This window comes from Leptosomus discolor, chromosome 9, assembly GCF_034619465.1.
Source record: "Leptosomus discolor isolate bLepDis1 chromosome 9, bLepDis1.hap2, whole genome shotgun sequence".
Lineage (NCBI taxonomy): Eukaryota > Metazoa > Chordata > Aves > Leptosomiformes > Leptosomidae > Leptosomus > Leptosomus discolor.
In genome coordinates this window covers 20,554,773-20,570,009 of record NC_141399.1, presented here as the reverse complement: position 1 = coordinate 20,570,009, position 15,237 = coordinate 20,554,773, and the positions used below count along the sequence as shown (strand labels likewise).

At 52.2% G+C, this 15,237-nt stretch overlaps 2 protein-coding genes across 4 annotated transcripts in view; both read left to right on the top strand.

Annotated features, from left to right (window-relative positions):
* The first annotated feature begins 2,361 nt into the window (after positions 1 to 2,361).
* LOC104342243 (E3 ubiquitin-protein ligase PHF7-like) lies at positions 2,362 to 4,737 on the top strand. Its single transcript, XM_086470660.1, has 7 exons — positions 2,362 to 2,404; positions 2,740 to 2,831; positions 2,916 to 2,945; positions 3,138 to 3,262; positions 3,500 to 3,766; positions 3,980 to 4,047; positions 4,550 to 4,737. Exons 1-7 carry the CDS (start codon positions 2,362 to 2,364, stop codon positions 4,735 to 4,737), a joined length of 813 nt encoding a protein of 270 aa, XP_086326786.1.
* A 3,281-nt stretch (positions 4,738 to 8,018) lies between these two features.
* The window catches only part of RNF123 (ring finger protein 123), a 47,905-nt gene continuing 40,686 nt past the window's right edge, over positions 8,019 to 15,237 (top strand). For all 3 annotated transcript variants that reach the window (XM_086469980.1, XM_086469979.1, XM_086469978.1), the window contains exons 1-7: positions 8,019 to 8,100; positions 8,980 to 9,064; positions 11,621 to 11,700; positions 12,504 to 12,601; positions 13,796 to 13,850; positions 14,183 to 14,268; positions 15,034 to 15,120. In XM_086469980.1, coding sequence (XP_086326106.1) covers positions 8,019 to 8,100; positions 8,980 to 9,064; positions 11,621 to 11,700; positions 12,504 to 12,601; positions 13,796 to 13,850; positions 14,183 to 14,268; positions 15,034 to 15,120 — 573 coding nt within the window. The remainder of the gene's footprint in view (positions 8,101 to 8,979; positions 9,065 to 11,620; positions 11,701 to 12,503; positions 12,602 to 13,795; positions 13,851 to 14,182; positions 14,269 to 15,033; positions 15,121 to 15,237) is intronic.

The window sequence follows — 15,237 nt, the reverse complement described above, 5'->3', positions numbered from 1 at the left end:
ATTGTGGGATTAACTAAAAGGGGTTTATTAATGATTAAGCGATGATCAAATGGTAAATAAACAACGACTGGATGACAGTCATCCAATCTCGAGAAGCAACATTCCATCATTAGAATTGAAAGTCACTCAATCATTAGAAGCAGCATTAGAAGAAACAGACGGACCCAGTCTATTAATATACTAATGGCTCTGTGTCTGGTGTCACCACCACCAGGTTGGGTGTTTTGATAACGGGATGGCCTATGCGGCACCAGGCTTGCTGGCATCAGGTGAGATTCACCTTCCTCACATGGGGAAGAGGGTCTTTTCTCAGGAGCTTGCAGGGCTCATTGGCAGTCCCTCAGGGGTCCCTACGGGAACCAGTGCCGTTTAATATCTTCATCAGCGACACAGAGGGCGGGGCCAAGAGCACTCTCAACAACCCAGCTGAGTGGTGCAGTTGACATGCCTGAAGGACAGGATGCCATCCAGAGGGGCCTGAACAAGCTTAAGAAGTGGGCCCATGTGAGCCTCATAAGGTTCAACAAGGCCAAGGGCAAGGTCCTACACCTGGGTCGGGGCAATGCCCAGTATCCATACAGGCTGCGAGATGAAGGGATTGAGTGCAGCCCTGCCAAGAAGGACTCGGGGGAGCTGGTTGACGAAAAGCTGGACATGAGCCAGCACTGTGCACTCGCAGCCCAGATGGCCAACCGTGCCCTGGGCTGCACCAAAAGCAGCGTGGCCAGCAGGACGAGGGAGGCAATTCTGCCCCTCTGCTCCATGCTGGTGAGACCCCACCTGCAGTGCTGTGTCCAGCTCTGGAGTCCTCAGCCCAAGAAAGATGTGGACCTGTTGGAGCAAGCCCAGAGGAGGGCCACAAAAAATGATGAGGGGGCTGAAGCACCTCTCCTACGAGGACAGGCTGACTGTGTTGGCGTTGTTCAGCCAGGGAAAGAGAAGGCTCCAAGGAGACCTCATTGTGGCCTTTCAGTACTTACAGAGGGCCTATAAAATGGGGGCAATCTTTTTAGCAGGGCTTGTTGTGATAGTACAAGGAGTAACGTTTTTAAACTTGAAGAGGCTATGATTCTATGGAAATCAAATGGTGACTAAGCAATAACTAAATGATAATTAGAATCATAGAATCGTTTAGGTTGGAAAAGACCCTTAAGATCATTGAGTCCAACCGTCAACCTAACACTGCCAGGTCCACCACTAAACCGTGTCCCTAAATGCCACATCTACACGTCTTTCAAAAGCCTCCAGGGACAGTGACTCAACCCCTTGGCTGGACAGCCTGTTCCAATGCTCAACAGCCCTGGGCCCATCAATCCAGCCTACCCAGGTCCCTCGGCAGAGCACTTCTACCCTCAAACAGATCAGCACCCACCCACTGCATCCCAAGCTGCCGCACAGCCACTTGCACTTTCCTACCCCACCAAGGAAAGGCTCACACTGACTTGGAAAGGCCATTTAGTGCCATGGAAAAAGGCCGCTTCTGCCGTGACTGCCCAGCTTGCGGCCCCACTGCTCTGTGTTGTGGAGGCAGCACATCAGCCAAGTGCTAAGGGGTTCAGGAGAAAGATGTCGGGCCACCTGCGCCACTTAGGTGCCGTCCTGAGGTCCTGTGCTGTGCCCTGGCCACCCACTGCATCCAGCCGAGCGGATGGGGATGCGTGAGCCCAGGCCAGACTCAAAGGTGGCTGCTGTGCTCTGTGCCGGGGAGCCCAGAACCGGAGGCAGCGCTGATGTCATTGTGGCCATTGTGACACGCAAGCCAAGCCCCTGTAAAGGAGCACTGGGCTCAGGCCGTGGGTCAGTGCGACGTGGGGAGGTGAGGAATGGGCAGGTGAGGGACGGGGCTTGTGTGGGGCTGCCATGGGAGGAGGGTGTCCCACACCCTGGGGCTCTGGGCCTGTGCTGCAAGTTAGCCCGCATCCTGCGTCTCCCTCGCTCACGTTTGCTTCTCCCTCTGAGGAGGAACAAGGGGAGAAGGGATGGAAAGAGTTAACAGGATTCAGGCAGCTCCTGCCCTGAGCCTTGAACAAGATAAAGGAAGATAACAGAGAAGTAAACAGGTGCAGACTGTGAGACAGGAACAGAACGCAAGCCTGCAGGATAGCAGCCAATGGGGTTAGCGGTAGTGGTGCATGAATGATGCTTGTACACCAATCACAGCTTACTTAGTGGCGCGTGTACTAGTAGAGAAAAGTATATAATGATGCTCTAACAAATAATAAAGGTCTTCGGTTTATCCCCAGTTGGAGTCCATGCCCTTAATCCACCACATCCCTCAGAGTCAGCAGAGGAGCATTTGGAGGAGACACCTCAGCACTGCTGGGTCAGGGACTTTCGAAACACTCGCCGTTGCCGTGCGCCATGTCTGCGAGGAAGCAGAAGGCCCCTGACTCGGTGGAGCAGGGTGAGAGAAAAGTATCCCTCACACAGCCTGGCACAGGGGTTGTCAGCCGGTCAGTGTAGGGTTGAGAGCAGTGGCAAGGGGAGGCAGGAGCTCCCCAGCCACCCTGAGGGTCCCTCCTTTCCTCAGCCAGCGGGGCCCAGGCTGGGCACTGGGCACTGGGCGCCCGCTGGGCCACCCGTGCCAGCAATGCCCCCTTCCTCGCCAAGGCCTCCAGCCCTGCCCATCAGCCACCAAGGCACGGACAGAGCAGGCCCTTGGGGGCAATCCCTCAGGCACGCTTCCCCCAGGCCCACAGAGGTGCTCATTCCCACTGACATCTGCTCTCTCCCCTCCAGCATGCGTGCTGTGTCGCCGGGCAGAGGCTGACCCAGTGCTCTGTGGGCACATAAAGGAGAAGGAAGGGATCTCTGCCCACGTGTTTTGCTTGGTGAGTTCCTCTGGGGCTCCCTCCCGATATCCGACAGGCAGTCCCTGCCACGCTCTCCTCATCAGCTCCTCGTCTTTTCTGCAGCTTTTTGCCAATGAGCTTTCTCAGAAACGGGTCAGGGAAGAACACACGGGATTTCTCACTGAGGATTTCTAGTTGAGTCTTGCTCCCAGCAGCTCCTCCCAGGCTCCAGGTCTGCAGGGTGTGACCCGGTAGCGCCCACATCCTGCACCCTGCCCAGAGCCGTGGGGCTGGCTGTGGAGGCCCTGAGGCTGCTGCTGATGGGGGCTGCCGTGCTCTTTCCAGGATTGCTTTGTCTGTGGCAATAGCGGGGCCACCATCACTTGCTGGGAGACAGGCTGCGACTGCAGCTTCCATCTCCCCTGTGCCATGGAGGGTGGATGCATCACCCAGTACTTTGGGCTCTACAGGTAAGGGTAGCCGGCCCTTGTGGGGGAGGCTCCTCATCTTCAGTCCCCTTCCTGCCAGCGTCAGCCAAACGAGAAAGGAGCCCACAGTGACACTTCCCAGCGGTCGCTGACAGGCAGAGCCAGAGCTGGGCAAGGCCTGAGGCTCCTTCACACCTCCTCTCCCCTCCTGGCCACCACCTAGGGAAGCACCTAGCGCTTCTCACCTTACCCATCCCCATCCCTTTCCTCCTCCCCCAGGTCCTTCTGCTTGCTGCATTGCCCAGAGCAGGCAGTGGAGGCAGCTCCAGAGGAGAACACCAGCTGCCTCATCTGTCTGGACCTTGTGGGGGACACAAAGTCCTACAGCACCATGGTGTGCTCAGCGTGCAAACACGCCTGGTTCCACAGGGGCTGCATCCAGAATCACGCTATCCACGCTGGCTTCTGCTTCTTCTGCCCACATTGTCAAAATGAGTATGAATTTCGCAAGAAAATATTCACCATGGGGATACAAATTCCCAAGAGGTTAGGTTTTTTTCTTCCCAGCTCACAAGAACGGAGGGTGCAAGTGCTATTCCATGCCAGTACCTGATGTCCTGGCCTGCCACCGTCCCATGAGGCTGGGCTTCAGCCTCATGGAGGAGCTGGAAACAGGGTAGGCGGGAAGAGCATGGATGCGCCCTGCATCCTCTTTATGCCAGGGCAGCAGGGGCTGATCAGTTTTCCTTTCTCCACCAGACTGCCATCATGGGAGAACGACAGTGTCATTGAACCATTATATGAGAGGTACAGCCACTGTGACACCAGTGAGTGCCTTTGTCCCAGAGGCAGGCAGCAGGCACAGAGAGAGGGGTAAGTTGCCAAACCTGCACCCTGGGGCTTTGCACGGGATCTCTGTCTCACCAAGGGCTTGAAGCAGAAGGACTAAAGACAAGAGCTCTGCCAGACAAGCCCGAGCTGCGGTCACTTTGTCCTCACAGCCATGAACCCCTTTGCTTCCCCAGGCCCTAGCAACTGCTCTGGTGCTGCTCCTGCGCAGCCCAGGGCACCCACAGACGCTGCTCCAATGTGGGGAACAGCATGGCCAGCTGGGAGTGCGACAGCTGTGCTGGCGTGGGCACCGGCAAGAGGCAAAGCACCCGGGGGTGCCCCTGGGCTGGGGCCAGGGACCAGGCAAGGCCTGGCAGCGGGTGCCCAGGGCGGGCTTGGCAGAGCCTCTCTGCTCCAGGAGGGCTGGGGGCACTGCTCTGGCCTATCCTGCCCTGGGCCTGGGGACTGTGCCTTTGACTGTCCTGCTTCCCCTTACAGCCTCTGGTGCCAGCTTGCATCTTCCAGGCCCCAGCACTGCCAGCCAGTCAGGATCGGGGCCTTCCCACAGCTCCCCGGCAACTGGGACCAGCAGCCCCAGCACTGCCAGCCAGGTGCCATTGGGGCCTTCCTATGGCTCCCCAGTGCTTCAGGCTAGCTCCAGCCACCCTGGGCCCGACCGCAGGTGAAACCACTCCCGCTTGCAACGTCAGGACCAAAATCATCCCTACACTCGGGCCAGAAGACACCATGACAGGACCCACACACCAGCACCAAGGGCCGAGGGCAGCATCCTCAGCCAGGCAGTGCCGGGGCCCTCCCACAGCGTGCTGGTGCCAGAAACCAGCAGCCCCAACACTGCCAGCCAGCCACCATTGGGGACCTCCTGCAGCCCCCCAGCACTCAAGCGCTGCAGACGCTTGAGCTCCCCTGGGCCTGTGCGGAGACCAGTCGGCTCCCACTTGCACGGTTGGGCTCAAAGTCATCCCTACAGCCGGCCTGCACAGCGCCGTGGGATCCACCATGTGCCGTCCCCGAGTGCTGGCCCTGATCCCCCTCCACCGGCACAATAAAGCTGGCGTCAGTCTCCGCACTGCGAGAGTCCATGTTCATTTGTTCCCCTCCTCCTCTTCTCCCTTTCTCGAGCGGCAGCGTTAGGGTCTGCACCCAGAGGGTTGTCTTCTTCCTGGGGCTTGGCAGCACTTCCCCACACCTCCCTGCTCGAGGGCTGGCCTTGCCCATTGCCCAGAGCCAGGCCAGGTGCTTCGTCTTCGCTGGTCCCGCAATCTGGTCAGTTTTCCCTGGGGAAGTTCACATCCACCACGGGACTGGGGGTCTCTGGCCCTCCCCCCGGGAGGGTAGCCTTGCCCTGGCACGCCCTAAGCGCTAAGCGGGTACCCCTACGCGGCCCACCCGGCGCAGCCGCCCGTCTCCCGGCAACGCGGGCCGCGCCCGCCCGCCCGGCATGGCCCTCGCGGCTCGCCGTAGCGCGGCGGCGGCGGCGGCGCGGCTGGGCCGGCGGTGAGTGCGGTGGCCTCCGGGTCTGGGCCGTCCCGGGCTGCCCCGTGCGCGGCCCCGGCAGCGCGGTGCTCCCGCTGGGCCCGGCCCGGGCTGCCCCTGCCGCCGCGGGGCTAGGAGCTCGGCAGGGCGGTCTCGGGGCTGCGGGCCGTCTCGGGGAGTGTCGTCTTTTTGGGGGTGGCGCTCGCTTGGTGGGTGCTTCCGCCCCTGGCGGGGCCTTCTGGGCTTTGAGGGGTTCTGGGCTGGTGTAGGGGTGCCCCCGGGTTTGGAGGTGTTTGTGGGCGTGGAGGGTGCCCCCTCGTTTGGGAGGGGGTGTCTATGGCTTCAGAGAGTTTAGGAGGTGTCTCTGGGTTTGCGGTATTGCTGGGTGGGTGACATGCCGCCAGCTTTGGGGGTACTGCCTGATTTTAGGGTCGGCTACTGGATTTGGGAAATGCTGCCTGCTAGTTCTGGTTTGAGGGTGCCACAGAGCCACGCTTGTGATCAACGCAGAGAAGTTTTCCAAGCAGCAGGGGGGCCTCTGCCACCTGGCTGTCTCCCTGCCGGCTTCATCCTGGCTGCCCTGGTGAGAGCGGGAGGGCTTGGTTGGCAGCTGCTGGATAAAGCTGTGTTTGCTGGCCTAGCTTCTCGGCCTCCTCGCCTGCTTCCAGTTGGCTCAATTTGAGAGCTGGCTTCCCCTGTGTTGTTTATGCTGCCCTTCCTCTGGAAGTTGCTGGCCATTGCCCAGAGAAGGGTGTTTAACTCGTGGCCTGGCTCGGAGCTGGGAGGCTTTGCCGGCACTGCTGGGGCCGGCTTTGTGAATGGCACATGGGAGCAGCGAAGGGGCAGATGTGTGTCCCCCTGCTCTGCCCTTTCTCTGACCTGTTGAAAGCAGTGTCTGCTCCAACCACAAAAAACCCCTGGCACTGCAGCCGTGCCTGCAGTGCATCTCGTAGGGTGCCGGTATGGCCAGTACCTGCGCTCTCTACCTGGGCATTCAGGCTGTTTCAGCAGCGCAGGTACTGAGCTGGCCGCCCTTGGGAAGAGCTAGAGGTACTCCCCAGCACCCTCATGTGTTTTTAACTTGGCCCGACAGAGGTGGAATCATATCTCTCTCATTTAGAGAGCGTTGTGCTGTCTGCTCTGCTTTGGTAGTAAATGATGTGTTTCTGTTTATAGTTTGTTTTATTCCGTGTTTCAAGTCTCCGATGCAGGTCATTCAGGGCCGTTGATCCAGTCTGGTTTTGTCTTTCCTCCTGCGGTTTTGCACGGCAGTGCTGCCGGAAGGACGCCTGGCAGTGCTGCTCCACTGCTGGATACTGGGGTGTCCCTGAGGAAAGGGGCTTTAGGAAATCCTTTCCTGAGTCTAGCTGAAGCTCAAGTGATCTTCTGTCAGCGGAGATGCTGGGGCACTTGCATCACTCAGCAAGTTCACTAACTTTTCTTGGATTCACCTTAGTTCCTGTACTCTATGAGATGGCCAGCAAGCATGTAATTCCTGCAGCCTTTGCTCCTGTTGCGTCTTCCTGTTGCTCTGCGTGTCACAAAGCGGTTTGTCAGATGGCTGTCCGGTGAACGAGAGAGGCTTTCAGTGATGGTCGGCTATTGGGGCAGTCGGAAACAGGGAGGGGTGTAACCTACCATTTTGAAGCTGGATGGAACTAGCAACTTGAATTTCTTTTGGTCCTGGCACATGTCAGATCAGCTCTGATAGCGTTCTTTGCCTTCCGGTGATACCGGGAAGGGTCGTGAATCTTTAGTCTCCTGGTAGGTTTTCACCTGTAAACACTTCTGCGCATTTCTACCTACATCTGCTTTTGTCCCTATAAAACCGGCAACTGGGTCTTTTGCTTTGTAGTCAATGATACTCTTGTAGTCCACTTCATCTGCATTTGTCTCATTCCCTCTCTCTCTCTCTGTTTTGGATAGCAGAATAATCTAATAACCTGTTAAACAGAAGATGAACCAGGTGTACATTCCTGTCTTAAAGAACACAGTGTGGGAGAGACAGGCAGGAGTGGCTCATCAAGACACGAGTAGAAGTAAGATGCGGTTGCCAGTTTCAGTGGGGTTTGTGATGGTAACTGTGGCCCTGTGCTGGCTCAGTGCTTCTGGCTCAAGCCCAGTGCAAAGGTTGCCTGTGTCTCTGGCTTGGTTCTGCCTTTGCCTTTCACTAGAGTGGGGTCTGTGTGGTTGTCTTGGAGTGTGGCTTAATGCTTTGTGTGCTTTGGGAAGATTTTGAGCCGTTGGACAGGTGGGACTGAGAGCAAGGTTGGCAGTTAGTTGGCTCTGGGCTCTTGTATGATGTCCTTAGTGCGAGAACTCTGGCTATTTTTTGGCTTATCCCTGTTGTTCAGTCCGGGTGCGCCAACCTCCAAGAAAGGGAGAAGTCTAAAGGCAGCATCCTCCCCAGCAAGTTTTGTTCTAGGTGTCGTCTGTCTTAGGTCCGCTCTGGAAGTGGTGCCTGTGAAGGATGACGTCAAGAGGTGCTGGGACTGCTTTCTCGAGGAAGAACTACAGGCTGAGCACTGAGCCAGAGAAGTCCAAGGTCACAGGTATGGGCCTGTATGTGCCACGTAAAAGCAGGACCACTGTGGATCAGGTGAGCGCCCCTTGCCTCACTTGAGATCAGCTGCCTTCCAGTTGAAGTTACCTTGCTGATGTGAGGTGTGGTGGGGCTGAAACGGAGTAAATCCCTGAACTGAGAGGAGATTTTGGGAGGGACATTCCTGTAGTACTAAGGACTCCAGAAGCTCGTGTCACAGTGCCTTTTCTTTGGCACGCAGCCGTGCCTCGTGAGGCTGGAGAGTGTTGCTGCCTGCCTTTGTCCCATCTGATTCGGGGAGTTCTCCTCCCAGGATGAAAAGCTTGTCAAGGTCTCAGATATTAATCTCATTAATCTCAGTAATAACCTCATTAAAGAGTGCTGTGGATTAGACAAGATGAACAGCATCTGCAGGCCTTTCTATCTCAGCATCTTCTAGCACAGTTAAGAGATGTAGGTACTTAAAATGTCCCAGGTATGAATAGGACATCAGGAATTGCAATAGTGATAAGATTTTTTTTTTAAATTAAATTGGATTACTGCCTCCAGCTTTTGAAGTTACTTTATCTGGAGATAGTACAGCAGGATTACTGAGGATGTAGTTTCACCTGTGGGGACCAATTTATAGCCTCCCATTTGCTGTTGTAGAGCAGCTCAAATTGGAAAGAGCCCTTGTCGTGGAGATGGACCCCATAATGCTGGACTCTATGGCTGCTAGTGAAGACAGTAAGATGATGAGTGACTTCTTGAAGCTGCATTTTCCACTGTGTCGATCTGCAAACTTGAACATCGTTTTCCCATAGTTACCAGTTTCATGCTTGTAGATGAGATTAATGTTTGCATTTACCTCCTGACTCCTTAAGCTTATTTCCTTTCTGTTTTTCACAAGGGATCGTGAACAGCAGGCTGCTGAATGATTATCTGCATCGCATCTTTACCAGTGCTGATGGGAACCAGCCTGCAGCTGCTTACAGGTATCTTACTTCTTCTCATTCACTTGATGGCAAGCGATGCTGTATCAGTCCCCAGATATACAACACTGCACTGAAAGAAAAGATCTTTTAGTGCCACACAGAGTGATCTTTGTAAAAAGCACAGCAGCGCTGTGTTCTAGAAATGAATCTTAGGTCTTGTCCTTTAATGGCTTTTTCGAATTACAGGGTTTACTAGGAAGAATTCTTCAGAATTTTTTGCCTGAAAAACCACATATGCAAAATCATTAGGCAATATTTCTGAAATAAATAGGCAAGGAGGCATTCATCTCTTTCTGTTCGCTCTTTACTTGTAAGGAAATGCAAAATGCACAGGTTTCAGGTACAGGAATTAAAAATTGGTTGTCAGTGCCCTGTAAACTAAAGGCAAGGCTGATATATGGCATAGCATACGTTTATCAGGCTGTGGAACTGTTGGTACTTTCATTATTAGGAGCTGCCAAAGGAAAAGAAACACAAAATTTCTGTTTAGTGTCTGTTTTCTTCTATTTGGTTTCAGTCCTCCTTCACCTTTTAGCCCAGAAACTTGTAGCTTTGGATCCAGAAAACTTCTCTTGCATTTAGCTCTTTTACTAGAGGCAAGTTAGACAGGTTCAGGGCAGGTACAAGTGTGGTAGAGGGAGGCAGGCCTGTAGCTCCTGCTGGTTGGCTGTGCTGCAGAGTGGCTGAGGTCACATTCCACGGGCTATACTTAGTACTGCCAGCTCAAATGTGGGCTCAGAGCTGCTAAAAATAGCACTTGCCCCTCTCCGCTCTTGGTGAGCTAGGGTTATGGCAGGGAGGCAAAGTGGGTCATGTTACTTTGCCACAAGCTCTCCTGCCAGCATGCTTTGGAATATTCCATCTACCTGAGCATTTTGGTTTTCAGTATTTCTAATTTCTTTGCCTGGTGATTAATGGCTTGAAAGCACAGAACTCATAGTTTGTTGGACTAGTCTCTCTCTTTTTTCCCTGCCTTGCACCCTTTTCCTTGGACTTGGCTATTTGGTAGAAAGCCTGCTAGCAGTCAAGCAGATGTTGAAAATAACATTTGCCATATGAGAGCAACTTTTGTCATATGACATCTTGTCTTTGGAGGCCTAAATTCCTCGTAGAGGAGCTCGCTGCAGAGATCTTTCTAGCTGTCTCATGCTCTCCTAACCTTCTTCCAGAGCTCCTCCTCCACGCTAGCTGCTGATTAAGCTGCTTTGCTGAAGCCACCCTCTCTCATGCCAACCAAAACCGATTCTTTGATTCCACTCCTGTGCATCTTCACATCCATCAGACTTTCAAAAGGTCTTTCACCACAGTCTTAGGGAAACCCCTAGTCCTGGAGAAGTGGGAAGCTGTTCCACAGATGGCTTTGGGAATGGGAAGCAGGGATAGGAACAACTAGCGACTCTCACAATAAAAGGAGGTCCTGCTGTGGTCTCTCAAAGACCTGCAACACAACTTGTGTTGTTCCATGTGTCCTTGGGAGACTCAGAAATGGAGAGAGCATGAGGTGGGAAAGTTTGCTGCTGTCACAAAGCTGTTTAGAGCAATGTAAAGGTAAGGTGCCTGTGATAGTGACTGGATAGTGAAATGGTCTATTAAACTCGGTGTAGGGAAATGCGAAGTGATGTACTGAAAGGGGAACAGCCTCAACATTGTGCATAAAATTATGGTCCCTGGGCTGATTTTTTTACTGTGTAGGAAGGAGATTGGGGTGGGAATATTAAGTCAGAAAAAGAAAGTAGAAAGTTAGGAATTTTTAGGGAAGCAATGTAGGATAAGGAAAATCATTATGCCACTGGATAAATTTGTGATTTACTCTCATCTGGAGTATCATGTGGTTCTGGTCTCACCAACTCCAAAAGGGTATTTTAATGCCGCAGAGGTTTTGTGGAAGGATAAGAGCAAGTCAGATGACTGGAATGACTCTTGTACAAGAAATGGCTAAATAAACTAGCCTTGAAAAGAGAGAACTAGGGGAGGGCAGTATGAGAAAGTTCTCTAAAATAGTGGCCCAGAAGGGGTGCATGAGAGACTTCTCCTCAGTATGAAAACAAAATGGTTTTGGCTGTTATCAGAGAGAGGGTACTGGGCTAGCCTGACCTTTGTCTGAACTCTACAGCTGCTGGTGTGGTCTTCTCTCTTCTTTTGTATTATGAAATACTTGGGGAAAAAAACAAATGTTGACTTATGCCATGTTTGTATGATGCTGACTGCAGCAAAGTTATGGTCCACAGTTGTTGGTAGTACAGCTGGTTTCTTACTACCACCGTACTGCAGTACAGTTTTCTTACCACCACAAAATACTTCTGAGCATTCTACTTCTAAGATCCTTTGTTAACTACTTTGCTTGTTCATGCTATATTTGGTCCTTGGTTCATTCATTGCCCCAACATGCTGGACAGTAAATTCCTCGGATTCATGACAAGAAACATGGATCAACAGAACTTCCCAGTTCATATCTCACAGCGCAGAACTGTGTGGACACATGTGTCTGGACTGCAGCTCTTTAAAACTTGGGAGATAGAATTTTCTGAAGAGCTCCTGTGCATGTTTATTCCCTAGAAAGCACCTGACGTTTCAGAACCTGCAGGAGCACCTTGACCGGTTGCTAGCAGAGGAGGATGGCTCTGGAGACAGTCGAGGTAGGAGACATTGACTGTCTGTACAGTTTATGCATCTGCTTGTGCTGCTTAATTGGGAGGACAAGTTGTGTCATGAATGGCAGTGCTCTGAGTGAGCGTTGTGCCCTCCTGTGCTCTAATTTGTGTACCTTTAAATCCTGCCTGTGAGGGGCTCATCAGCCAGCCCTGGAGCAGTTCTGCTTGCAGGTGGAGGAGGCATGTTTCCAGAAAAAGCAGTTTTGGGACAAATGTTAGAGGTTTTTCACCAATAATGATATGCAGAGCCATTGCTGTGTCCAGCAGTGTGCAGTGCTATCCTCAGTGGGAAATGCAGTGGCTTGTTGACAATTTTTGCATACTGGTCACCACTGTAGGTATTCACTTTGAGCCTCAGGCTGTTGCGTGTATTCTCACTAGCATCTGTTTCTCTGAATGAGTCAGGATGTGGCAGGATACAACCTGGCTCCTTGCCTAGAAAGAAGAATTTTTCTTGTTGGCTGCAATCAAAGTGTGATATGTTGGCCAAATGTTTGGTCTTTGAATTTTGCCAAAGTAAAATTTGCAGACAATGTGGAAAACTTAACATATGACCTGAATGCTGCATAGCTATGACCTTGTGTGTTGCTCTGAAAAATTCCTTTTAAATCTCAATGGTGTCTCCTTTCCTGAGGTTCCCATGGTCTAACATGAGTAACAATAATTTAGGTTTCCTCCACTGTGGCAGAATCCAGGTGCTGTTGTAGTCTAGCTGGAAGCACTCATCAGATGTACTGTTAAATCCTGCACAACTTTCCCTAACAAGTTTTATGCAACTCTTGTTTCAGATCAGGTAGCAGAGGGCCGGCTTGGTCCCTCTACTGTGGTATTGGACCACACGAGTGGTTTTGAGGGGCTCCTGCTGGTTGATGATGACTTACTTGGGGTAAGTTTGATGCTGGGTGCACCAGAAAATGGTCTTGTGGGACTAAAAGCACTTTGGGCTTCTTGGTTTGTTCTTCATAACAGATACCTGTCACTGGCTTTGTAGTGTGTTGTAATCGGAGTCTGCCCAGAAAGCTGCAGTATCCTGAAGGAAATGAGCTCTCCTGGGAAAAGGTCTAGCAGCACCCCTAGGTGTCAGCAAGCTCTGAGTGGAGCTGCGAGGAAGTGAAAGGATTACCCTGGCCCAGGGGCTCACTGAAGAGCTTGGCTAAGCTGAAGAAAGGCCAGCAGCCAGATTTCCTGTCCCTACCTCCAGCAGACTGCCTCTTCTTTCCTTCCTTCTAGTTGTCTCGGCGGCGAGAAGCTGAAGCTGAGGCTTTCCTTTCTCCTTTGTTTCCACTAGCTCCCTGCTTGCTCCTTAGCTGATGTTCCTCATGCAGAAAATCAGCTGAAAGAATCCACTGAAATTTAATCCTTTCCTCCTTCAGTAATTTCTGCACTCCTTTCACCCCTTCACTTTGCATGCACATTCCATGCTTCTGTGCTCATTCCCTCCATAATCTATGTATCCTTTTTTACCTCTAGCAGAGGAGGCTGCCCTGGTCTCCCCTTTCCTGTTAACCACCCGCTGTAGCTTACCTTGGCTGTACCTAGAACTTACCCTCGTATTGGATCAGACTGGCTTGCTTGTGAATTCCTTGTTGCTACCTTCATCTCCTGCTCATGGTCCTGAGATTGAGAGAGTCAGGAGTTATCGGGGTTCAGTTTCTGGGCAGCATGTTACCGTCAATCCTGGGCTTTAGTCTGGACACCCTGAATCTATAGTTTTGTTCTAACTTGTCCAGGATTCAGATGTCTTTCCTATATGACAGTCAGTTTTGTATACCTGTCACAATTGACTGGGAACCTGTCCGTCACCATGTTGCCCTTGTATACTGCTCCCATGCTGCATGCTTCACTGGGGTTTATCAAGTACAGACGAGCTGTGGGAAGGACCTGGATGGTTCCCCAGGGCCTGTCAGCTCTGAGTACAGCTACTGGAATGGGGAGGATGTCCTGTCTCTTCCCTACACTGTGCTTGTGAATAGCTCTCCATCTTGCTTTGGTTTTGAGGGCTAGGATGGAGGGAATGGGTAGGGCTGAGCAAACCTACCTTTTTGCCTGACTTTGAAATATCTTTTGTTTCTTGGTCCAGGTGATTGGCCACAGTAACTTTGGGTCCATCAGGGCCACAACATGTGTGTATAAAGGTAAGGAAGGTAAACGATGAAAGCGATGCTTTGAGAAGAGACTCTGGGAAGAGTGTATGGAGAGTTATACAACTAGAGAGCTCAGGAAATCTTGAATATGTTCCAGATCTTGAGCTCCCTCTTACCCAGGTCATCCACTGGCTTTTCCAGGAAGTCAGAAGGATGGAGGATTGTGTGATGCCAGTGTGAGGAGGTGGGAGGTGAATGCTGGGGCTGTTCTGAAGCTCCTTTGTGTGTCACATTCTTTTCTGTGAGAATAGTGACAGGTTCTGCTTCTTTAACAATGAGCCAGTCAGCAGGGATTTACTATGTGCCATCTCTTTTTCTTTCAGGGAAATGGATTTACGAGGTGCTCATCTCCTCTCAGGGACTCATGCAGATTGGCTGGTGTACTCTCAACTGCAGATTTAATCAGGAGGTAGTTTAACTGCTGCATGTGACACGGGGCAGCTCTGTGTTCCTCTGCCACTTTTTAGGTCAGGGTGGAGCATTGCATTGGTGCTGTGCTCCTGCCCTGCTGGCATCTTATGCCCAGCACACAGACTAGAAATACCAGGTCTGCTGTTTTAAAAATCTTTTCTAGACTCTGGTCTGTGTTCACAGAATGGTGCACAGTGTGAAAGCCTTGCACGCTGGGTGCGTTGCTGTGCTCTTGCTGCACGTAGCCACTGCTTTGTGTTGTCTTTCAGCTGATGTCTTCTCTGGAGGGTGTGTAGGTCTGCAGTGCTGGCACCCTGTCTCTTGGGATGGCCCTCAGCAGCTGGTGCTACTGGCCTTTTTTGCCTGGGAGAGGCAGGCCCAGGCCAAATCTTCTCAGGCACCGGATGGGATGTTTGATGCTGGGAAGGGATGTCAGCTGCAGAGTTTCACTAACTTGCTGCTCTGGAACATGTGAGAGGGGAAGTGATGGGCATCCTGGGGCATGGCTTTGACAGAATTTGGAAGTGTAGGATGCCAGTACTCTCCTTCTTACCCAAAAATGTGTAGGGAGTGCTCTGAACCAAGCATCAAAGATCACAGGCCACTGGATTCACTCCAGAGCGAGGGCTTTTCCCAGGCAAAGCATGCGAGCTGTCAGCTGCTCTCCCTCTCTGTTGATTTCTCCCTTAAAGCTGCTCTTGCAGTGAGAGGCATCCTCTATGCTTGGTCTGGTTTGAGTCTCCTCTTTCATACTTTGGTGCAGGAAGGAGTTGGAGATACACCAGATTCATATGCGTATGATGGAAACAGGGTGCGCAAGTGGAACGTGACTACTACCAACTATGGCAAGGTGAGTAGCTGTCCTCCCAGCAACAGGATGTGGAGTAAGGAGAAGAAAGCAAGTGGCTGCTTCTGCTCACCGGATTCTTCTGGGCCTTGTGAAATGCCCTCAAGCTGTCCTCCCTGC

Coding starts and splice junctions, on each gene's coding strand:
- LOC104342243 (XM_086470660.1), top strand. CDS start 2,362: ATGTCTGCGAGGAAGCAGAAGGCCCCTGACTCGGTGGAGCAGG. Junction 2,832..2,915: donor CTGCCCACGTGTTTTGCTTG/GTGAGTTCCTCT, acceptor TCTTTTCTGCAG/CTTTTTGCCAATGAGCTTTC. Junction 4,048..4,549: donor GTACAGCCACTGTGACACCA/GTGAGTGCCTTT, acceptor TTCCCCTTACAG/CCTCTGGTGCCAGCTTGCAT.